The sequence below is a fragment of the Pyxicephalus adspersus genome, chromosome 6 (genome assembly GCF_032062135.1).
Source record: "Pyxicephalus adspersus chromosome 6, UCB_Pads_2.0, whole genome shotgun sequence".
In the NCBI taxonomy this organism is placed as follows: domain Eukaryota; kingdom Metazoa; phylum Chordata; class Amphibia; order Anura; family Pyxicephalidae; genus Pyxicephalus; species Pyxicephalus adspersus.
Window position 1 is genome coordinate 14,463,185 of NC_092863.1, and position 23,484 is coordinate 14,486,668.

The 23,484-nt window shown below is 38.8% G+C and overlaps 1 protein-coding gene across 1 annotated transcript; it reads left to right on the plus strand.

The window, feature by feature from the left end:
• Window positions 1-1,002: 1,002 nt before the first annotated feature.
• On the plus strand, window positions 1,003-21,757 carry COL1A1 (collagen type I alpha 1 chain). Its single transcript, XM_072414693.1, has 51 exons — window positions 1,003-1,219; window positions 3,142-3,330; window positions 3,454-3,482; window positions 3,598-3,633; window positions 3,907-3,999; window positions 4,087-4,155; window positions 4,470-4,514; window positions 4,635-4,688; window positions 5,534-5,587; window positions 6,024-6,077; window positions 6,520-6,573; window positions 6,661-6,714; window positions 6,804-6,848; window positions 7,440-7,493; window positions 7,588-7,632; window positions 7,866-7,919; window positions 8,124-8,222; window positions 8,310-8,354; window positions 8,549-8,647; window positions 8,998-9,051; window positions 9,139-9,246; window positions 10,083-10,136; window positions 10,262-10,360; window positions 10,695-10,748; window positions 10,839-10,937; window positions 11,061-11,114; window positions 11,583-11,636; window positions 11,729-11,782; window positions 12,174-12,227; window positions 12,356-12,400; window positions 13,075-13,173; window positions 13,548-13,655; window positions 13,890-13,997; window positions 14,417-14,470; window positions 14,551-14,604; window positions 15,200-15,307; window positions 15,390-15,443; window positions 15,866-15,919; window positions 16,242-16,403; window positions 16,495-16,602; window positions 16,882-16,989; window positions 17,550-17,603; window positions 17,699-17,806; window positions 18,339-18,392; window positions 18,482-18,589; window positions 18,758-18,811; window positions 18,918-19,025; window positions 19,197-19,464; window positions 19,554-19,741; window positions 19,876-20,118; window positions 20,414-21,757. Exons 1-51 carry the CDS (start codon window positions 1,138-1,140, stop codon window positions 20,558-20,560), a joined length of 4,332 nt encoding a protein of 1,443 aa, XP_072270794.1. The 5' UTR covers window positions 1,003-1,137; the 3' UTR covers window positions 20,561-21,757.
• Window positions 21,758-23,484: the final 1,727 nt, after the last annotated feature.

Here is a 23,484-nt window from a genome sequence, read left to right on the forward strand (position 1 = left end):
TAATTCTATATCATTGTCCTTCTTTAAAGACAGCTCATTCACCAGGCTGTGTACTCTTAACCCTCCTGTTAAGTATATATTTCTAAGTCTAATTGCTGGCTGTAGAAATAAAATGACATATTTCATATATCACTGCAGTGCTTCCAACGTGGCTTTTCTTAAACAGAAACAAATGTGGGTTTTAGCCAAAAACTTTGTTAAAGGCAAAGACCAGACTTTTTTCCACAATGCAATAAAACTTTATTTTTTGTTTTTTATTATATTTCATATGGAATTCTTTAGAGATAATTAGGGTATATTATTAAGACTTCAAAAAGTACATCATTTCAAAGTTACATCTTATTCATGAATTAAACTGTGCCTTCATTTATATATGTGCAAGATTTAAAGTCCTTAAAAGTTGGAAATAAACTCTACAGGCAGAAAGTTTAGTACATTTTTACTGTTTGTTCATTTTATTTCTGCAGCATCACTTGCAAAATGCATGCACAAAGACACAAAAATACCCTACATTAAAAAAAATCTCCATTTGTTTTATTATAAAATGGCCATTATTCTATAGGTGAAAAGTTTAGGGTCTGTATTAACTGCAGAAGTCTAAATGATTTTCCTTTTCAAACTCTCGAAAGTCATCACATAAAGTTTGAACACTTAAAAAACATTTGCAAAAGTTTTATGGACTTTTTTACTGTATTTGCTTTAAAAACTGTATTGTTATTCAGATATGGATATAAAGTTTTATTAAAGTCAGAAATGTATGCAGCTTTTTCAGTCTTTGCATAGAGTTGCAGAAGCTCCTATTCTTTGAAGGGAGGGGCTGGCTTTGTTTGAAGTTTTTTTTTTTTCCTCTTTCTTCTTATGAGTCTGTGTATGAGTTTTGGTATTGGTTAAAGGGCTGGCCCAGCTGTTGTTCCAACCTTAAAAAAAAAAGTATAGAGAGAGCAAGAATCTTTGGACCCCACCTCTCTGGAGTGGTGGTGGAATATAAAAAGGGGGTCTAGTCCAGCTGAGACACAGTAGGAAGTTTCTGCTGGGGTCTGCATTGGAACTATACCACTAAAACCTACCCCTGTATGACTAGGACCTAAGAAGAACTTAACCAGGACCACAGAGAGTCTACATGTCTAGAAACTAGACATGTTCAGCTTTGTGGATACGCGATTACTGCTAGTAATAGCAGCAACAATCCTAGTAGCAAAATGTCAAGGAGAAGATGACTGTAAGTACAATTTTATTGGGCATCCATTGTTTTTCATAGTATTTGTCAGCCAGGCTGATTATTTGCATTTAGTGCCTACTGCACCTTACAAGGGTATTGTTGCACAGCATCACTCAATTGTCTTTTTATGGCAATAAGCATCTTGTAGCTTCAGGTATTGCAGATCTGCAAATACCAGCATGCAAAAAAAGCTTGCAAAGCATGCTGGTACTTGTAGTACCACAACACCTGGACCGCCAAAAGTTGCATAGTTTTCTGATATTTAACATAGCTGTATCATGCTGCATGAGAAACATGATTAAAGCTTTCTTGCTGTCAGTTTTGGGAGTTACCAGTAAGTTTCTAATTTAAAAGCAGGGTGTAGGGAAGAGAACCTGGCCTGGATAGCATAGCAAATAGGTTACAATGTGCTAGCAAAATGTAATGGGAAAGAAAAGATATAGAAAAAAAATAGAGGGGAGGGGACTTCTGTAATTCTCCTTTCCTGTATGATTTAATGCAGGGTGTTTTTATTTCAAACACATTATCTCATGCTTACATTTGGAGAGTGCTTTAGGAAAAAAAGGGCTGATGAAGAATAGAGCAATGCATGTGGTTTTCATTACATTCTGTTAAAGTCATCAGGTTGGAGGATTGGATCATAAAACATGCTAAGGAATGATTCACCAAGGGATGTTTAACAGATTCCAGTTCTAAAATGTCTAGACATAACTTCAAGAATTGGGATGCTAATTTTACATATTGGTCCACACTTGGCACCACACTAGTGCCACCTGGTGGCCATATATGATACTTCAAGGGCCATCACAACCCATTGTGGTTGCACCTCCAAACAATAGCACTTGCCTCTTCATCTGACATCCATTTTTAATTTTTTTTTCCATTTTTTAAAACATTAAAAATGAAATAAAAACAGCACAAGCCATTTGATATTTTCTTATAGTTTTTTTATGTATGCTACCAACAATTGTTGGTAGTATACATAATATAAATGTGTAATGTATTTTATCACAATCTCAGTTGCATTGTCAGCTTTATACATTTTTATACTATACCAGCCATAAATTATTTTCAGCTTTTGTTAAAAAATTAAGTTGCTTATTTGCACCTGTGTTGCATATTTCGCGCCTTACTGTTTTATGGCAATGCAATATATATATATATATATATATATATAAATATATATATATAGTTTCTTTCAAATAGTATAGAATAGTTTAGAGTATTTTAACGATAATTTCTGGAATGTATATGCATTTTTTTAAGCTCATGTTTTTCATTGTTGCTTGAGGCATAGAATACATCCCTGTCATTTATATGCTTTGAAAACAATCCTTTCTGTCCTTTTTAACATTCCTTTGGTACCTGAGCGTGTTTCATCCTGCACATCTGCAGCTGCACACACCACAAGTTCTTCCTGCTCCTCCTTTGCTGTACAAGCCTCTACTCCCACCCCTAAACCTTTTCACCTTCTCAAATTCTGTCTCCTCCTCCTTCCCTCCTATTCCTCCCTCTTTTGTCCCTCTTGGATCAGAAAGGAATAATGATGCACTTGGGCTTGGAAAAGACCCTAGCCTGGAAAACCTTAGTCTCTTCCAAAATATTTCATTCCTCCTCCCACTCACAGAACTTTTGGCAGCTTCCACTCTTGTCAGTGAGCCTGGCTGATGGGAACCAGATGATCCCCCCCCTTCCCCGTTCCTTACTGTTAAACCAGATGTTGCTCAAAAACATTAAAAAACACAGCTGTATCTTCTATGGTGTTAACCCTGTAGCCATTAGCCCTTTCATTATGCAAATGTGTTTCCTAATTATCTACAAAGAAATGAAGGTATTAACAGTCATCAATAATTTATCATGGATATGATTACAGGATGCATGTGTAAGCCTAATAAATAATTATAACCCCTTTTCATCCACAGTCGGTTATTCAGGGTGCTCCGTTGATGGTAGTACGTATAACAACAAAGATGTCTGGAAACCCGAACCCTGCAAGATCTGTGTTTGCGATGAGGGAACTGTCCTTTGCGATGACGTGATCTGTGAAGACATTGGTGACTGTGCCGCCCCTGAGATCCCCATGGGAGAGTGCTGCCCTATTTGCAACGAGGGTAAGCATCAACACACAGCTTACCCATACCTGTTGTAGGCTTTACAATAGTAATGTACTTATGGGGTGTTTTATTTTTTTTTAAATTGGCATTTTACTAACACTTTTGTTTATCTGTCCACAGGTCAGTACCAGACAGGCTCCGTTGTTGAGGTGAGTCATCCCTACATTGATACTGGGATCGATAAATGGATGGATAGATACATAGATCATCTCTAATTTCCTTTGCTCATATCTTAATCTTATCTCTAATTTTGCCTCCTTTCAGGGTCCAAGGGGAGACACCGGCCCAAGAGGCGAGAGGGTAGGTATCGATCATCAGGCCTACATATACTTCATACTTGCTTAGCTTTCCCACTAGGTCAACTTGAAAGTCATAGTACAACCATAGCCTGATATACAAGCATGGCTTGAGACTGAATATCATCCATAAAATATCTTAGAATTTTAATCTTAAAAGATTTAATGGTCTTTTACATATTAAGTACACCCCTAAGCAATTTGGAACTGGCAAATGGAAAGTTTTCCAAAGTTCTACTCACAAATAAATTAATGAGCTTGTTCTTCTACCTTATAGGGACCAGCTGGCCCACCTGGCAGAGATGGCATTCCTGGACAACCAGGTCTTCCTGGACCCCCAGGCCCACCTGGACCACCTGGCCTTGGCGGAGTAAGTAGCCCACCTCACCAGCTTGTAAAGGTTTATCTTACCTATTGGTGATAACTCATGTTTATGTGTGCTGTTTTTCCCTTGCAGAACTTTGCTCCTCAAATGTCTTATGGTTATGATGAGAAATCCGCTGGTATCTCCATGCCCGGCCCAATGGTAAGAAGATCCTCTTGGTTACACAATGCTAAACTAAAAGTTTAAACCATTGTCAGTATTTTAATAATACAGTTTAGTAGGAAATAAGCACTGGTCAGGGTTATATTAACAAACAGTAACCTTAGGTTAAATATCTGCAATGGTTACCAAGATTAGCTTCAAACTCTTAGGCCGTAGAGGCCTTAGAGTGGAGTTTAGAAATGTAGTTTATTTTACTGATATGAACCCCACTAGCTATTGGCTAGTGTGACCCATAGGCTAACATGGCTTCTCCTAATTCAATCAACCTAATGTTTACTTTTATCTCTTATTAGGGTCCAATGGGTCCCCGTGGTCCCCCTGGTCCTTCTGGCTCACCTGTAAGTATCTTTATTCCTCATTTTTAAGGTTACACCTTTTCTGCTGGTCACTTATAATCTGTCCTCTGGACTAAACTCTCTTGACAGAATAACTTGACTTGTCTCTTTTTTAATTTTTAGGGACCTCAAGGCTTCCAAGGACCCCCTGGTGAACCTGGTGAACCTGGTGCAGCTGTGAGTATTTTATACCTTTATATCTGGTTGTTGTACTTACATTTTTGTGTTTACATCTTGTCAAGCAACATGGCCTCCACATTGCCCAAGGTGTTAGGGGATAGAGTATGCCTAGGCCTCAATGTTTTGCCTAGGCCTAAAAGTTTGCTCAGTATTAGTTATGCTATTCTATATTCATTGAAGTCTAAAATTGAATAGGCCTAAATGCCTTTACCAGAGCACTGAATGTTTTACATGTTATAAAGCATTTCAACCTGTTTGCAAAATACAAAGTGCTCCCCTGTGTTTGAAACCTACCACCACAATAATTTAGAGGTTGCCCCACAATGTTCTAGCCAGAAACTAAAATTTAATTGGTTTCGTTTTGACATTCAAGTGACTGGGCCCTGCAGCTCAACAACTGTCAAACCATCTTTTGGCAAAAAACCTATATACAAAAATAATGGTGGGGCAAAGTTTACGCAAAATGGGTAAAATGGGTAGGCCTTCACATGAAGTTTGAGCTCACTGTTTACCCCCCAGATTAAATTCCCTGAATCCTACAATATTTTAAACAAATATTTATTTAGTTAATACAATTGTTTTGTGCAAACATGCTTGTAAGCATTATTTTTATGAAATACTTCAACTATAAGCTAAAGCTAGGGTGTGCTCTTTACAGAAGTCTCCTATGCTACTATAATATGATAAGGATTATTATAGATTCATCTTTAGGGATATCTTAATTGTTTGCCTCTATGGTATTAGCTTTAGTTATATAACATAATTAGATTTTTTATATATATATTTTGATGAGAATGGTCTGCCTTTACAGTTTTTCTAATCAATGTCTCCATTGTTTTTAGGGTGCTATGGGACCTCGTGGACCCCCAGGACCTCCTGGAAAGAATGGTGAAGATGTAAGTATCTGTACACATTACCAGAAGAAAAATGATTAAGGTGATTTCTTACAATATACAGCAAAACAGACATATTGGCACACTTAGACAATTTCATCCAAAATGTAGACTCATGAAGAAGATATTAGTCATTTCTCCTATTAATTGGACTTTGTAGCAGGGATCCATTGCTACATGTCTCAAGCACACTAGTGAAGTGCTATGTCCTCTTCTCAATTTAGATAACCTGTGCTGGGAAGTTCAAAAAGAAGAATTATAGTCGGAGTTAAAGGTCATCGGCCTCTGGCCTAGACAGTTACCTTGCCATGCCAGGCCTCAACAATTTATTCATCCTCACAGAGGATACAGACACATATTAAGAAATGATTCATCAATTAACTGAATTAGCAACATAACCAGGCATATTCTTAATGACTTTCATTTTTTTTCCTAAAAGGGTGAAGCTGGCAAACCCGGACGTCCCGGTGAGCGTGGACCCCCAGGCCCACAGGTAAGATGCTTTTAGGTGATATTAGGATATACAATGTTTAGTAATTTGCTCTGGGATTTTGAAGAATCAAAAGACATAATTTTTAAAGCATTGATCTAAAGAGCTGGTAGGCCTCTGTTATGACTAGAGAAGAATTGCTCCTGGTAAGCTGAGATGATAGGAATGTGATTTCACAGGCCTGAGCAGGTAGCTAAAACACAGTTTTAGGTTTAGTATGATATGAGATGTGTTGCAGAACTAGCAAACTGAAAAGGAACTTGGTTTAAAGTAATGTTGATGTATGATAACATATTCTAGAATAGGATGCATGTGCATATTTAAGTAATCAAGCATTAGTTCTTTTGAACAGTTAGTCTTATAAAACTATGGTCACTTTAACAATGCTTCATCCTTATATGATCAAATGTTCTTCAAATTTTGATGGCCTGATTTTAATTTTTAGGGTGCTCGTGGTCTCCCAGGAACTGCTGGTCTTCCAGGAATGAAGGGACACAGAGTGAGTTCTCCATCTTGATTCTGTCTTCAAAAAATGTCATCATTTGGTAAGATCTCATTCAATGTTTCCTTTCTATTTACTTCTTAGGGTTTCAATGGTCTTGATGGAGCTAAGGGTGACACCGGTCCCGCTGGTCCTAAGGTAGGTCTGACCTACAGGTGAAACACGGACTATGATTCACTGACAATATCACGGAGGTACTGATCTCAATTTCCCCTTACCTCCTTTAGGGTGAGCCTGGCAGCCCTGGTGAAAATGGCGCTCCTGGACAAGCTGTAAGTAACAGTTTTGCTTTAAATAGATAGAATCCATTTAAATATGCTAATATCTGCTAACATAACTTTGCACTGCTGTAATAAATAAGGTAGCAGAAAAAAAAAATCCATGCAACTGTTAATGTTATAGACTGCCATCACCTATACCACATTACCAGTAGACCAATATTCATATTCTTAAAGACTAGCCCTACTAGAGGTGAAAAAAGGTGAAAGGCCATTCTAGGCCTTACAAACAGCAGCAGCTTTATTTCACAGCAATACCTACAGCTAAAGATATGCTGATCTTATAACTTATATTACCTTGTCCAAGTCCTTTACATTTAGAAAACAGTTTTTAAAAATAATATGTTAAAACATCCTAATTCTGAAAAAATCCTATTTCTATTAATGGTTGACTGGAAGGAAGACAATTCAGTGGGAACCTTACACAGTCCTACAGCGATGACTGATCCATTACTCATGACTCCTTACATAGCATTGTAATATCATAGGTTCTTTCTACAACTCATTTTCTTTGCTATGTAGAAATAAAGAGTGGAAGATTTGTCTTTCTGGATTTTAATGATAATCTATTTTCTTCTTTTTTAGGGCCCTCGTGGTCTGCCTGGTGAGAGAGGTCGTCCTGGCCCATCTGGTCCTGCTGTAAGTATATTGGCAACCTTTCTTCCAGTAATCCAAGGCCTGTAAAGTGTATTTGAAATTTGTACTAATTAGAACTGTTCTTCTTTTTCCTTAGGGTGCTCGTGGTAACGATGGTGCTCCTGGTGCTTCTGGTCCCCCTGTAAGTAGCCTTATCTTTAGTAATTTGATTGCTTGATCAAAAATCAAGACCACAGGGTCAAAAGTTTTTTTTTTAAATTATATTTGGAGAAGCAAGGTGTTAGCACCTGCTCTTCTGTAATATCATATAAGATGCAATGCTGGCATTTGTTTTTGTTAGTTTTGGCATTAGGTAGGCCAAAATAAATCCTTTTGACACTACATGAATTAAATGTGTTTCTCCTTCTTTTTTAGGGTCCCGCTGGCCCAACTGGACCACCTGGCTTCCCTGGCGGTGTTGGCCCCAAGGTAATATTTTATAATATGACACAAACACAATGGCAAGTAGAATACCCAAAGTTGTGAAGCCTTCATTTCATCTAACATGGGCAGATATTTCCCCTCACTCTACTATTCCTTTTTAAACGTTCCAGCAGCAAACCACCAACTTCATACATTAGACATTATGGTTTTTGGCTCCTCATATGACCTTCTATGTTTTTTGGCACACAGGGTGATTCTGGTCCTCAAGGCTCACGTGGTCCCGATGGTCCCCAAGGTCCCCGTGGTGAACCTGGCGCTCCTGGTCAAGCTGGCGCTGCTGGTCCTTCTGTAAGTCATTCTGGCTTCTTTAAATAGATTTTACTGATGCATCAGGTTGTACATCTTCACTGACTGATATCTTCTCTTGTGTTATAGGGAAACCCCGGTACTGATGGTCAACCCGGTGCCAAGGGTGCCACTGTAAGTATAGAAATTTTATAAGAATAATTATAAAAAAGCAGGCCACCACCTGCACCTTCTTTCCTCTCCATTTTATCTTATCTTATTCTATTTATCTGTCCTACTATATACTTCATGCTCTGACTTACTTCTAAATTTCTAAGCATACATCTTTCTTATTAGGCTAATGACCAATCTGTTCTTATCACATGTAGGGTGCTCCTGGTATTGCTGGTGCTCCCGGTTTCCCTGGTGCCCGTGGTGCTCCCGGACCTCAGGGCCCCTCTGGTGCTCCTGGTCCTAAAGGTAACAATGTAAGTATTGCACATCAATTTATTGACCTTTTGAACAGTTGGTAGTATTGGATAATAGTTTCAGTAGTTAACAAAAAATAATGACGCCTGGAAGGTCATCCATTTGGGGGCCCAAACATGATTCACTTATTTGCAGGTTCTTATGTGACTAAAAATTGATCTTGAAAAATAGTTATTATAAATAGTTTCTCTAAAACAGATTTTAATGATCAGTAATATTTTTTTCAAAAACTTTGTTGGGGCATTAAGGATAGAGGTGGTACTATCCTATATCAGTATAGAAGATATTCTTCTTCTAATGTTTACTAACTTTTTTACTTGAATAATATTTTATGTTTAATGTTCCATAGGGTGAACCTGGTGCCCAAGGAAACAAGGGTGAGCCTGGTGCCAAGGGAGAACCTGTAAGTATCTACTACATTCTGCCCTGTTGACTGAACTACATCTATCTTAGGTTTGGGCCATTGTTTAACATTTCTGTTTATTTTTAGGGCCCATCTGGTTCTCAAGGACCCCCTGGCCCTCCTGGTGAAGAAGGAAAGAGAGGATCTCGTGGTGAGCCCGGACCTTCTGGAGCTCCCGGACCTGCTGGCGAACGTGTTAGTACCACAAATTGTCAATTTACCAATTTTGGCTGTGCCAGTGCCCTCATTTAGACCTTTATTTGAAAGGTATTAGGGAGCACATGCATGTTCAAAAGTCATATTTTGGCATATGAGTTACACATTCTATGGAACCTATGGCTATGACCTGATTAAATGCCACCAGTACCAAAAATCAGTTACTGGATATAATCAGTTCTCCATAGGCCTTATACCCTTATCACTTTCCAAAATTTGTTTAAGAATACATAAATACAGAAATAATATGTCTATTCTATTATCTTTTTAGTATCAACTCCACTGGTAGGTTTAAGGTTTTTGATACAGTTTAGAACTGTCACGTAAAAGGTGAAGGAGAGTAATTGGGGTTTTACCACTAACAAGTAATTGGGCTGCACCAAGCAATGGCAGTTGAAAGCCTATTGACTGCAATTGGTAGCACCTCTTGTCCTCGTTTTAATTTTGCATACATCAGTACTACCTTGGGGGTGGTCCTGTGGGCAGGACTAATGATGTAAATAGAAGATCAGTAGGCTGGTCAAGCCCACAAAATGTCTGCCTCCAGTTGTTTATACTACTTAACTTTAGGAAAACCCTTACCTAAAAAAAAGAAACTTTTTGTAGATGGTGTTTGGATTTACATGATCTTAAAAAAGTTATGTTTTTTGAAACAGAAATTTGAAGGCATACAGTATATGGATTAAGCTTTTAGTTGTTACTACCTATACTACCTATTACCTAAAACCAAACACATCCAGTATAATAATAATAATGGCTGTATTTTTTTTGTAGGTTGACTACTATTATTTTACAATTTCTTCTTCTCTTCACAGGGTGCCCCTGGAAGCCGTGGTTTCCCTGGTTCTGATGGTGCTAGTGGTCCCAAGGTGAGACATCTATGAAACAAACACCTGAGATAACAGAACATAGTTTTGGACTGGATTGTTTTATTTAGGAAGTCTCACTTCTTGATTGAATTACTCTAACTATTCTCCATCTTCCTGCAATATAGGGTCCCCCTGGTGAACGTGGTCCCGTCGGCCCTGCTGGTCCCAAAGGATCTCCTGGTGAATCTGGTCGCCCTGGTGAGCCTGGTCTTCCTGGTGCCAAGGTGAGATGCCACTTTTGAGCAGCATAAAAGCACGGACTATTGACATTTATAAGGTCTTATCACTTACCCCAAATATAGCAAAACAGGCAAGCAGTATTAAGCCATAAAATACATTGGTATTCGTAAAATCAGATTTTGCCCCTTAATTTCCTCTAAGGCCTACTTTTATCAATAAAGTTTCTGTGTTTGTTCAGGCTAATACAATCTACTGCAAACAGAGCATTCCCAAAACAGAACAGACTTACCCCTACACCTGCATATATAAATAGTCTAGTGAGCCAATGATTTTGCTTTAGAACACAATGTGATCTTACCTTCTGCTCTTCTTTTCTAGGGTCTGACTGGTAGCCCTGGTAGCCCTGGCCCTGATGGCAAGACTGGCCCTGCTGTAAGTTGGTGTCTGCTAATTTCAGGACCATGTATTTATTTTCTTTCTTTAAGAGATTTGTTTTTTTGAACTGTGTTCTTTTTGACATAGGGTGCCCCTGGTCAAGATGGTCGCCCTGGACCTCCCGGCCCACCTGGTGCCAGAGGCCAATCTGGAGTTATGGGTTTCCCTGGTCCTAAAGGTGCAGCTGTAAGTATCCATTTCTTGTGAAGCTCCCATAATGGTATATTTTCCCACCCTAAAGCCCTTTACTACAAATAATATGATCTCTATGATACATCCATATTAAACATTTCTTTTCTACATTCATAGGGTGAGCCTGGTAAGCCTGGCGAGAGAGGAGTTGCTGGTCCCCCTGGTGCTGTTGTAAGTATTCAGAAATTAATTTTAAATTTAGCTCTTTAAAAAAAGGATTCAGGCCCCATGAGCTAGAATTAGTATTACTATGGCAAATAAAGAAAGTGTAAATTTCATGAAAGTCTACCTGTATCACTGTACATATTCAATATATTAGTACAAGAGAAGCCTTAGAGAAGTCACTTCATTGCATAGGGTCAAATGTGTGGGTGACCTTAAAATTTGTTTTCTTGAAACCATTTAAATGTTGGTCTAATTTAGAGACGCCATATTACTAAATGTTTTTCATAAATAGTACTAGATGTGAACAATCTTTAGTGTTATTCTGTAATTAAATACTTTCATATCCTACTCAAAAACTACACATGCACATAGGAGAGCAGTTTTAGATGAAAGCTAGGCGTACTATAATTCTTGAGACTTTTGTAATTTAGCTGACCCTTGACAATAATATAATCGGTTGCTTGTCTTCTGTAGGGTGCTGCTGGCAAAGATGGTGAAGCTGGTGCTCAAGGTCCCCCAGGCCCTGCTGTAAGTATAATTTTATTTTTCTTCCTATTGATCACTTTATTATGATATTATGTTTCCAATATATTATATTAAATATATTTTTTATCCCATAGGGACCTGCTGGAGAGAGAGGTGAACAAGGTCCTGCTGGTGCCCCTGGATTCCAAGTAAGTACTTGAACATAAACTAATGGCTTTCCTATATTCCAAGGCCTATAAAAGATTATCTACCTAATGTAGTTTCTTACACTGCCTCCTGGACTACATTGAAGTTACTAGGCAATATCCTCGGGCAAACTCACTCTACTTAATAATCAAGAACTCTTTAGAACTTCATATGCCCTATTCATATACTATGACTATTCTCAACTTCATTATGTTGGACACATCATTTATTAATCTTTTCTTCATCCAAAGTCAGCTATACATACCGACACTGGAACACTGATACATCCCATGTATTGGCAATAACCTAAATTACTTTAAACACCCTGTTACTTACTAATACTTAATTAAATGTTAACTTCTATTTAATATAATCCTTTTTACCAATTTTTAGGGTCTTCCCGGATCTCCTGGTGCCCCTGGTGAAAGCGGCAAACCCGGCGAGCAGGTAAGATAACCAAACTTACTCTTCTTTACTGCCAAAGTAAATTTCAGTATACCAAATGAGCTCCCATCCCTGTTTTTTACAGCTTATAGTTGATTACATTGTATTAAACTGAGTGTCTCCCTTCCTAGGGTGTTCCTGGTGATGTTGGACCCCCTGGCCCTGCTGGTGCAAGAGTAAGTATCTGATCCTGATCTACCTACTACTTGCCACTCTTTATTTTATCTAAAATAGCTTTGATTGTTGCTTGCTTTGAAAAGAAAGCTGTACACAGCCCAAATAAGAGACAGCCCTCTTTTTCATAGTTCTCAAATGTGATTGGCAATATTTTAGGATTCCAGAATCTTTGGTTACTGTTATTTTAGGACTTCAAATAGACTACCACAAAACTCATCAGAATTAAAGGTATATCAAAATTTAAGACCCCAAAAGCTTGTACCCTAATTGGAATTCTGACCGACAGATTGTAAATACTTGAACTAGATTAGTAGAAAGTAACCTTCTAGACTCTGCATTAGCTACATAAAGCTTTGATAACTCTAAAAGCAACATTTTTATTTCCTCCAAAAGAAACCCTTTTATTAGGCCTAGGTAACATAGTAAAATAACGTTTTTTTATTTACCCTCCTCTTTACTAATATAAAAGCCCAACCCACAAGCTAATCATAACAGGGCTGGAACATGTGGCCTCTACCTGTTGACCTCCTACATTTTTTCTCTTCTAGTTCCAGATTATTTTTATTCATAAGATATAGGAAAAGATATATATGGCATCTACCTATTGCTTGTTTTTGCACAACCTGTTTCAATATACTTGTTTTCTAAATAGAACTTTTCATATCTTTTATAGGGCGAAAGAGGATTCCCTGGTGAACGTGGTGCTCTTGGACCCCCTGGCCCTCAGGGACCTCGTGGCTCTAATGGCGCTCCTGGTAACGATGGTGCTAAGGTGAGTTGCTCTTCTCCTGCCAACAAGCAAGTTTTGTATTTTGCTCAGAAAATTCGTTGGTTTGGTCTTATTACTCTTAGTGAAGACATTTTTTCCAACAATTGTTGGGAAACAATCTCTACCCAAACCAATAATTTCTCCAAAATTTATAGTAGTGACTATTTATTCCAAAAAAAAATCAAATAAATCTTCGGTTGAAGCTTATCCCAACTGACCTTCAACAGGAAATAGAATAATTATTGCATTCTACATGCCAATCCGCACACAGCATTGAGATTAAATCCCTGATATATTGGTGTAATATTAGACTAAAGCAGAATATAGATTTCTTCAGCTTTCAGATGAACAATGTCTTATTTTTTTTCTCAAAACAGGGTGAAGCTGGTGCTCCTGGTGCCCCTGGTGGCCAAGGACCTCCCGGTCTTCAGGGTATGCCTGGTGAACGTGGTGCTGCTGGCCTGCCTGGTGCTAAGGGTGACAGAGTAAGTGCCAGAACTTTATTATACCTTCCTATTCTATATGAAGCCCACCATTACGAGTTATTTATCCTTATCTCAACCACTATGGGTATGAAACATGGTGTCACTGTACATCTTTTTTTTACTTTAATTTCATCTCACTGATTTTAAATATTTTACTTCTTCTATGCCTGCATCAGAGTAAACATTGTGCTCTGTGATGTTCAAAACCTCACCTTTATCCTTTTTGCTTTCTAGGGTGACCAAGGACCTAAGGGTGCCGATGGTGCTCCTGGCAAAGATGGTGTAAGAGGTTTGACTGGTCCCATTGGTCCTCCTGGCCCTGGTGGTGCTCCTGGTGACAAGGTAAGAAAGTTTGTCAATGTTATAACTTATTGAAATCTTCATTTCACTAACCAGGTCTAGGGAACATAGTTTATAGTTACACTTCTGAGCAAGTGGCACATCAAAATGATTCTTTGGCCTCCAAATCTATATACAGGATAGTAGAGGAGATTCTGAATTTGGCACCAGACAGCTTGAGGCTGTGTAGGCCTTCATCCTTTAATGAAGGAAAACTAGGCCATTGCTATTCTATAGAAAATGTTATGCTTATATTATATGAAAATAGAAACAAAGCAAAGAAACTTGTTAGCTAGTTCTGTTATGATAATACAATCATTAATAGATATACCCTTCAAAACCATGTCAGAAGTAAATTTAGTGTTGAGCCTATTGTAATTCATCACTTATCAATCTTTTAATATTATATTTTTTCTCTGCAGGGTGAAGCTGGTCCTGCTGGCCCTGCTGGTCCCACTGGTGCCCGTGGTGCTCCCGTAAGTATTTCATCAGTGCCCTGTTTTCTTGGCTCATGACGAAAAGACTGGTTCTAATGGTCACTTTACTGTTCCCATAGGGTGAGCGTGGTGAGCCTGGTCCTCCTGGCCCTGCTGGATTTGCTGGTCCTCCTGTGAGTATTATGCTTAAATGTTTGTATTCATACATCTCATAGAACCACATAGCACATACAGTCTTATTCTTTTTTCATTACTCAGGCTTTGCCATTGACTTGGCCTGCCAATGATAGATGGTTCAAGGCCCCACTAAATTGTTCTCTTTAAAATATTGACACACTTCAACCATTATAAATTAGTACAATGAGTTCCAGCTAAAATGGAAATTCCATTAGTGCTCACCGTATCCTTCTCAATCTTTACTGTGAATGCTATTGCAGACTCACCTGTAGATCCACCTGCAGGTAAAATATGGAATTGCAGTGACAGCATACAGGTAAAATTGGTCTTGGTAAATTATCTTGCTTTCCAAAAATTACTGAAAACGGTACCAAGCTTTTCTTTAGGAAATAACAATGTTATTTCTCTTAAGAATATTTAGGTGCTTTTTCGTGTAAATTCTAAGCTGCTAATCCTGTAATATATCCTTATAAACATTTACAGCTATACCCTTTTATATATACATACACTGAGTTATTCACATTAAGCATTTAATTATTAATAATGTAATTGAATGTTCCACTTACTGACTTCTATTATCTCTCCATGTAGGGTGCTGATGGTCAACCTGGTGCCAAGGGTGAAACCGGTGATGCTGGTGCCAAGGGTGATGCTGGTGCTCCTGGTCCTTCTGGTCCTACTGGCGCTCCTGGCCCTGCTGTAAGTAGAACCATTGAAACTTCAAAATCTTGTGACATTTATCATCCAGCAATACACTAATATACCCATTATTTCCTTTCAGGGTGCTATTGGTGCTCCTGGTCCCAAAGGCGCTCGCGGCCCTGCTGGTCCTCCTGTAAGTATAAAAAATACATAATCCTTCTACAACCACATCCTACAATGGGTGCTTTATCAGTGGGTTTCTTTACAAAGGTTGGGTGGACTGTTTCATTTCAGAATTTGCCCCATGAATCAGGGCACAATCAATCCCTCCTACAAAGGCAAATTACCAAATTGTTTTGGTTGTGCTTATAAAATGAGAACAGTACTACATTTGTTTTTTTTATTTTGTGATACTGCTACCTTTTAGACTGAAAGACTAAATTAGATCATACCTCAGATCATTATTCAATACATAGAACTTATACCCTCATTTTATTGTGGGTTGCCCTGAGCCAACGGATATTTAATAACGGCTAATGTTTAAGGTAGTATATATATTATAACACAACCTGTTTAACAAAAGTAGTATATTCACCTCATGTTTTCCATCCTTAGGGTGCTACTGGTTTCCCTGGTGCTGCTGGACGTGTTGGACCCCCTGGCCCCTCTGTAAGTATATATACTTTTCATTTGTGGTCTTAAGAATCAACACCTAGACAATGCTGCTTGGTGGGTTTGAAAATGTTGCAGTGAGGTGGACTTAGGTGGATTCTGCTAATTATTTCTCTTGCAATTAGCAGGCTTTGCAATGTGCAAGCAAGATTAACAACTAGCCTCATTAGTCCTGATAACAGTATGACTTACAACATCATTACTGTACCTCCATACTTCCAATACAAGTCTTCTGAGCTTGTTAGATAAGCCTGATAGTCTTTTGTTGTGTGTAGTTGACTATGTCTAATGTCACTCCTATCCTTTGATTACTCTTTAGGGCAATTCTGGACCCCCTGGACCTCCCGGCCCAGCTGGAAAAGAAGGACAGAAAGGACCTCGTGGTGAGACTGGCCCTGCTGGACGTTCTGGTGAACCCGGTGCTGCTGGACCTCCCGGACCCCCTGGCGAGAAAGGATCAGCTGGTAGTGATGGCCCTGCTGTAAGTTCCTCTTTGATCTAAATCTATTAATAGTTTTTCAAGGCTCCCTTTCATTGATACATGACTAATTTTCTTCCAATATCTTATGTAGGGTGCTCCTGGTATTCCCGGACCTCAAGGTATTGCTGGAACCCGTGGTACAGTTGGTCTTCCTGGACAGAGAGGAGAAAGAGGCTTCCCAGGTCTTCCAGGCCCCACTGTAAGTATCACCTTTAAATATAAAAAAAAATCATAAAACTGAGGAATCTCCAACTTTTCTGTAGGCCACATAGTAAAGGCTTCTACAGGACACACAGTTATTTACCCTGCTGGTAATGTTTCATACAAACACATTTCAAATCCAAGTGTGCCATCTTACTATTACTATTCTACATTACTAGCCAATAACATTTACTTTGTATTATATGATTAAGCATTTGGATAGTTGCTAATTTTACTTCACTTTAATTTAACTTTGTCCTATCTTATAACACTTTAGGGTGAACCCGGCAAACAAGGTCCTTCTGGCCCAAGCGGTGAACGTGGTCCTCCCGGTCCTTCTGGCCCACCAGGCTTAGCTGGACCTCCTGGTGAACCCGGTCGTGAGGTAAGTGTCTTTGGAATTTAAATTAAGCTTTGTACAACCATTAAATCACTAAGCAAGGCCTCCAATGTCTACTGAAATATCTTCATATTAAGAATTTTTGTTTTCACAAATACAAGCAAGTGCAAGAAGCTTGGCTTTTGTTAATACATACTAATGGACATTGTACAACAAAATAGGTTCAAATCATTAAGGAAACAGTTACAGTGAGGTTCCACGTTTCTGTTTCATGTGAAAGGACAGGTTTCTGTATAGGATAGGATCACCCTTAGCAATACACCTGTTTTACTAGCCATAACCAGTCTTGAAATGTGCAACAGTATTAGCTATAAAAAATGTCTGTATTATACTTAGGGAAATATGAGTTTTTCTTTTAGATGCTACTCCTGGGTATTAGGGAGGTACTAAAGGTTTTGTTATGTGGCCCTATTATAACACAATATTAAATACAATAGAGTGATAAAGGGACTGTTATGCAGACATAGGCTTGGTGTTTTCTCTTTGCTCCTTCTATTACAACAAGACTTAAAGGTACTTACAGCTCTCTTGTGATTTGTCTTTAGGGATCTCCTGGCTCTGAAGGTGCTCCTGGTCGTGATGGTTCCGCTGGTCCTAAGGTAAACTGTTTTACCTAATTTACCTGTTCAATTTCATTTAGCTGTGGTTTTTTTGAAGGCAATGTCTCAACCCAAACTTATTCTAATTAACTTAGGGTGATCGTGGTGAGAATGGACCTGCTGGTCCTCCTGGCGCTCCTGGTGCTCCTGGTGCTCCCGGCCCAGCTGGTCCTGCTGGAAAGAATGGCGACCGTGGTGAGACTGTGAGTATACCATATTTTTGATCTCACTTTGACAAAAAAATCAGCTTAAAGTAAGAACATTGAGCATAAAGCCTTTTTAAACTTCAGTTCACAAACTAGATCATTGGATAATCTTTTTTATTAAAACTGATATGAAGTCTTAGTGTTTTCAGGTATCTAAAGTACTTGACTATTTATATTGCTCTAATATTAACTCTTCAGTAATCACTGATCAATAAGCATAGACATATAATGATACATTTCTTTAGACCCTTGCCATTATGACATAGATGATTTCACTTTATGGCCATGACAAGATCCCTAACTTGAATTTCCTCATTTACATATTCACCAATTTGAATACCTTTTGGAGAAAATTCATGTATTCTTATTTCCCAAGACTCCAAAGAAGTGTACAAACCAATGTCACTACCAGAATACTACTGATCCACCAATATGCTTGGCCATTGGTGTATTTGGTTGAAATTTCAATTTGTGAAAGAGATACAGTCTGGCTAAGAGTAACTTTAACTTGTTTCTTTTTCTTTCCTAGGGCCCTGCTGGTCCTGCTGGCCCCTCTGGTCCTGCTGGTGCTCGTGGCCCTGCTGTAAGTAGCCTTGTTATCTGTAGGAACTTGTATTTTGTACAAAATTCATGGTACTTTTTTCTTACTATCAACATCTACTCTTTGTATAGGGACCTGCTGGTCCTCGTGGTGACAAGGGTGAGGCTGGAGAACAAGGAGAAAGAGGCATGAAGGGACACAGAGGATTCAACGGTCTTCCCGGACCACCCGGTCCCCCTGTAAGTAAAATGTTACACAATATAAAATTTCCACATTAACCTAGCTGATTTTTCTACATTTGTTCTATACTAGATTCACAACTAATAAAAGCAAAACCCGCTTTTTCCTTATCTTCTCTTCTTTCTGATACATTGTTTCTAAATATCAATAACTTGTCTGTATTTCAGGGCCACTCTGGTGAGCAAGGTCCATCTGGCGCTTCCGGTCCTGCTGGTCCAAGAGTAAGTATTTTCCTAATCATTTTGCAAATAAAAATTTTAAAAACATTTTTTTTTGTGGTCTTAAATTTGCATCAGTGCCTTTAACTTTGACAATTATTCACAATAGGGTCCCCCTGGATCTTCTGGCAGCCCTGGTAAAGATGGTGCTAATGGTCTGCCTGGTCCCATCGGCCCACCTGGTCCCCGTGGTCGTACTGGTGATGTTGGCCCTGCTGTAAGTACACTAGTTTACCTATTGTTTCCTAACAAATATGGAGCTTTAACTTTGACCAGTACATTTAACTCTAGGATGCTCCATGACAGTCTTTATTCACTTCTGATTATTCAACTTTTGTTGTTTTATAACCTTCTTAGATTTAATGATTTTACCCATGCTACTTTTTAGGGTCCTCCCGGACCTCCTGGTCCCCCAGGTCCTCCTGGCCCCCCAAGTGGCGGATTTGACTTCAGCTTCATGCCCCAGCCTCCTCAGGAGAAATCCCACTACCGTGCTGATGATGCCAATGTCATGCGTGATCGTGACATGGAAGTAGACACCACCCTTAAGAGCCTGAGCAAACAGATTGAAAACATCCGCAGTCCCGAGGGTACCAGAAAGAACCCAGCCCGTACTTGCCGCGACCTGAAGATGTGCCACTCTGACTGGAAGAGCGGTAAAATGTCTTTTCCTTGTAGATAGAAATTGCCACCTCTTTCCACCTTTTGTAACCTATTTAATTAATCTGCATGGTCTTCTTTCTAGGTGAATACTGGATTGACCCCAACCAGGGATGCACTCTTGATGCCATCAAGGTCTTCTGCAACATGGAGACTGGAGAAACCTGTGTCTATCCCACTCAGCCCACTGTTGCCCAGAAGAACTGGTACATTAGCAAGAACCCACGTGACAAGAAGCACGTATGGTATGGCGAGACCATTAGCGATAGACAGGTGAGGAGAGTGTGTATACACTGTAATACATTTACTAGAAAACATTTAACTTTTCTGCAGAATGCTCACAAAAATTTAGTGAAGAGACAAATATAGTGGAAGATATCGATGCCATCATCTTTCTTTGTTTCCAGTTCGAATATGGTGGTGAGGGATCTGACCCAGCTGATGTTAACATCCAACTCACCTTCCTCCGCCTTATGGCCACTGAAGCTTCTCAGAACATCACCTACCACTGCAAGAACAGCGTAGCTTACATGGACCAAGAAACTGGCAACCTGAAGAAGGCCCTGCTCCTGCAAGGTTCCAATGAGATTGAAATGAGAGCAGAGGGTAACAGCCGTTTCACATACAGTGTCATCGAAGATGGTTGCACGGTAAGATATCTATTTACTTGACTGGGTTTAGATTCTTTATCTTATAGGGAAACTAGTGCCGAGACTGGCTTACAGGTCCACATTGATAAGGACTATTTTTCTAAAGGAAAGATCTTGTAGAATCCTACAAGAATTATTTAGATGACTATGATAAAATAAACCAATAATTAATCATTCATTGAAAATGCAGAATTAAAAAGTAGGAGACATTAATGGACACTTTTGTTCTCTAAACTGTGGATAGTTTGGTTGCTTTAGTGATACACTGCTCTAATGGTCCTTTTTTTTTCCACAGCAACACACAGGACAATGGGGCAAGACAGTCATTGAATACAAGACCTCAAAGACATCAAGACTGCCCATTACAGATGTGGCACCTATGGATATTGGAGCTCCAGACCAGGAATTCGGAATTGAGATCGGACCAGTCTGCTTCGTGTAAAAACAACAGACAAATACTAGGACAGGATAATTTCTCATGCGGACTTGAAATTGTTGTTCTCCTCATCTCTAAAACTTTTCTTGTTTCCGTAAGCATTACACGAAAAAAACAGATAGACATGCTTTGAAGAACATCTCTCCAAGGACAGACCAAAACCCGTGTTTGTGTTCTCGGGATGGAGACTTTTCACCTCTCCCACTAACTGTGCCCCCTGCTTACCTGAATTGGCATTCCTATGACCTCGAAGATGCCCCCACGGAGTTAAAAAAAATGGGAATGTCCTAAATAAGACTGCCCCGGATTTGAGATGATAAGAATGTAGGGTCGATGATCCTACAGTTCCCAGAGTTGAAGAGGAGTAAACCAAATCATTTCATGTAATGCACCTTTTTTAAGAAAAAAAAAGTTTGTTTTTTTTGTTTTCATTTGTTCAGGTGGCAAAAAAAATAAATATGAAAAAAAAAATGAAAATTTAAGGTGTGTGGAGAGTGTTTTGGAATCTTGAAAGAGCTTGGTTTTGTTGCTCTGGGTGTGAGTGTCTCCTTCTATTTCCTAATTCCATCGTCCTTCAAGCCCCTCCTCCATACTGAGTTTCCTCCTTGTTACACTGAAGGTTAAACAGATTAATAAGGCCCCTCCAGTGTTAGAAGGGTGAGCAGTGTAGAGTGTTTGATGTTTTTAATTTTTTAATTTTAATTTTCTGAGACTACCTCACTGTCATGTCCCATTCCATTGGTGCTAAGGTCTCAACGCTTCTTTGACATTCTTCGCCACAGTAGCTTCATTTTTTTGGTGCTATAGATAGAATCTATTTTCCATATTTATCCCCCCCTCCCCAATAGGCTACCACTTAAGGATTTTAAGGTGCTATTTCACAACTTCTTTTCCACTACCTATTTCTCTAAATTGCTCTTTTCCCGTTAACACAAGATCATGAGGTACTGTCTGTGTTTGTTGTGTTTCCCACCTTCTTGTTTTGCTTAATCCTCTTTGTCTTCTCTACTCCTTCTCCCTAACCCCATTTTCTTCTTTTCTCTCTTTGTTTTCAACCTTTGTCTGTTCTCTACCTAGACTGCGATACCATGGGGTTTGAACTGAAACCAAAGGATCTGTACCTGTTTTGTAATTGTATAATAATTTGAGATGTTTTTAATTATTGTGATTGCTGAAATAAAGCATGTAATGTGGTCCAAAATAGTCAATGTGATCGGTGGTCCTTCTATATCCGACGCTGACACCTTAGCTAACCATCACAAATAGGCCGAAGCATACAAAAGGAACATGGCAAAAAAAGTTTCCTACCTGGATTTCCACCATTAGTGTTACTTCCTATTGCAGGCTTACAATCCTAAACTGAAGCCTGGCAATTCTGGGGCCTGGAGTGTAGAAAGCCTATTATTCACATTGTAAATGGGTTATCTATCATGTCTTCACATAAATGCAATTTCAATTTGGAAGCTAAATCAAAACAAAGATCTGGGCCTTCTAATTTAGTGTCTGAAATAAGTATCCGCCCTGCTGATGGTAAACAGTAATCTTTATCTGGCCTTGATCCTAGGACAAAAATATAGGAGTATGATTAATGCAATTAGTGTTCACGATACAATCCATAATTTGTTGGCATTAGCATGGAAAAAATCACAACTCAATGACTTCTTGGTGTGGCAAAGCCATACTTGTGCCATACCTTGACTAAGCATGGCATAATGGAATAATGAAAAGGTGACAAGGATACTAAAAGTAAAAAACCAAAACAATGCTATAGGGAATATATAAAAAAAAGTTCATTGTGTCTACAACATACTCCTAAAACCATTTTTATCTTTGTCTGAAATTAGTCCTGAAAAAGCATTGCTGCCACTGACAGCTAGCTTCATGAGATTTGGCGTAAGATTCAGTGATGTCACTGTTATTTTCCCTGTTTATCTTGCTGAAGTGGAAGGTTTACCTGAGGATCTGTTGACAATCATCCTTTCAGTGGATCCAGCAATCAAATCACTAGAAAGCAAAAAACTTTAATATGAGAAAGTGAAGCTTTGCTCCTATACAAAGATTGGAATATGGCCTGGCAAGTCAATAATAGATCATATGTAGGCCTAGCTTTTTTAAATCTATACCACAAGTAAATATTGTCAACTATATGTACCAAAGGGTGGATACTGACACTAAGCAGAACAATGATAATCCAGCCTGTAAAACTGCACAGGGGTCCGGTAATTTATTTATATGTGATTTGGGCTTGTGTTGGGTCTCTCCTGCTGGCAACTACTCACTCTACACCTGATTTGTAATATTTAAGTAGACCATCAATGGATCATGCAGAATGGTCCTCCTTTATTTTATTGGAACGATCAGGGTATTGATGATGCTATTCTTCATATCCATCTACTATCTTCTGCAAGGAACAGGGAAAGAATTTACAACCAGATTTTCTACCTCCTTGGTTTTGGTTTCTTTTGGATTCTGTTGACCCCTAGAAGAAAGTACAATTGACTTTCTTTTAGGTTTTAGGTACTGGTGTTTTTTTCTTATTCAAGGTAAGTAATTGACAAGCATTTACCCCCAATCCAATACCTATTAAGGAACCTAAGTTATCTTGCATCCCAAAGATATTGTGACAACGGTCCAATGCCTTTATATCCACCACAAACAACAATTGCTTAGTTATAGGATTTATTTTTTTTGTTCTTGTGACTGAGATGTCTGTTGACCAAGTAAATAGGTTTAATCCCTCAATTTCTTGGCATAAACACCAAATATTACCTAGACAAAGGTCAAAACTCCAGAAGAGGTAGTTAGCAAAGAGCAAAGACTCATATTGTGCAGGAGATGTTGTGAGTGCATCTGAAACACAGAGTTTCTCCATATTTCAATGCTGCATTCTGCTGAAGCTGAAGAAGTGACACTCATAACTTGACCAGAGT

Bases quoted from the DNA above. Each gene is read 5' to 3' on its own strand.
- COL1A1 (XM_072414693.1), top strand. From the start codon at position 1,138: ATGTTCAGCTTTGTGGATACGCGATTACTGCTAGTAATAGCAGCAACA. The intron at 4,689-5,533 runs GTGAGTATTTTA...CATTGTTTTTAG, and splicing joins CTGGTGAACCTGGTGCAGCT to GGTGCTATGGGACCTCGTGG. The intron at 6,574-6,660 runs GTGAGTTCTCCA...TTTACTTCTTAG, and splicing joins CAGGAATGAAGGGACACAGA to GGTTTCAATGGTCTTGATGG.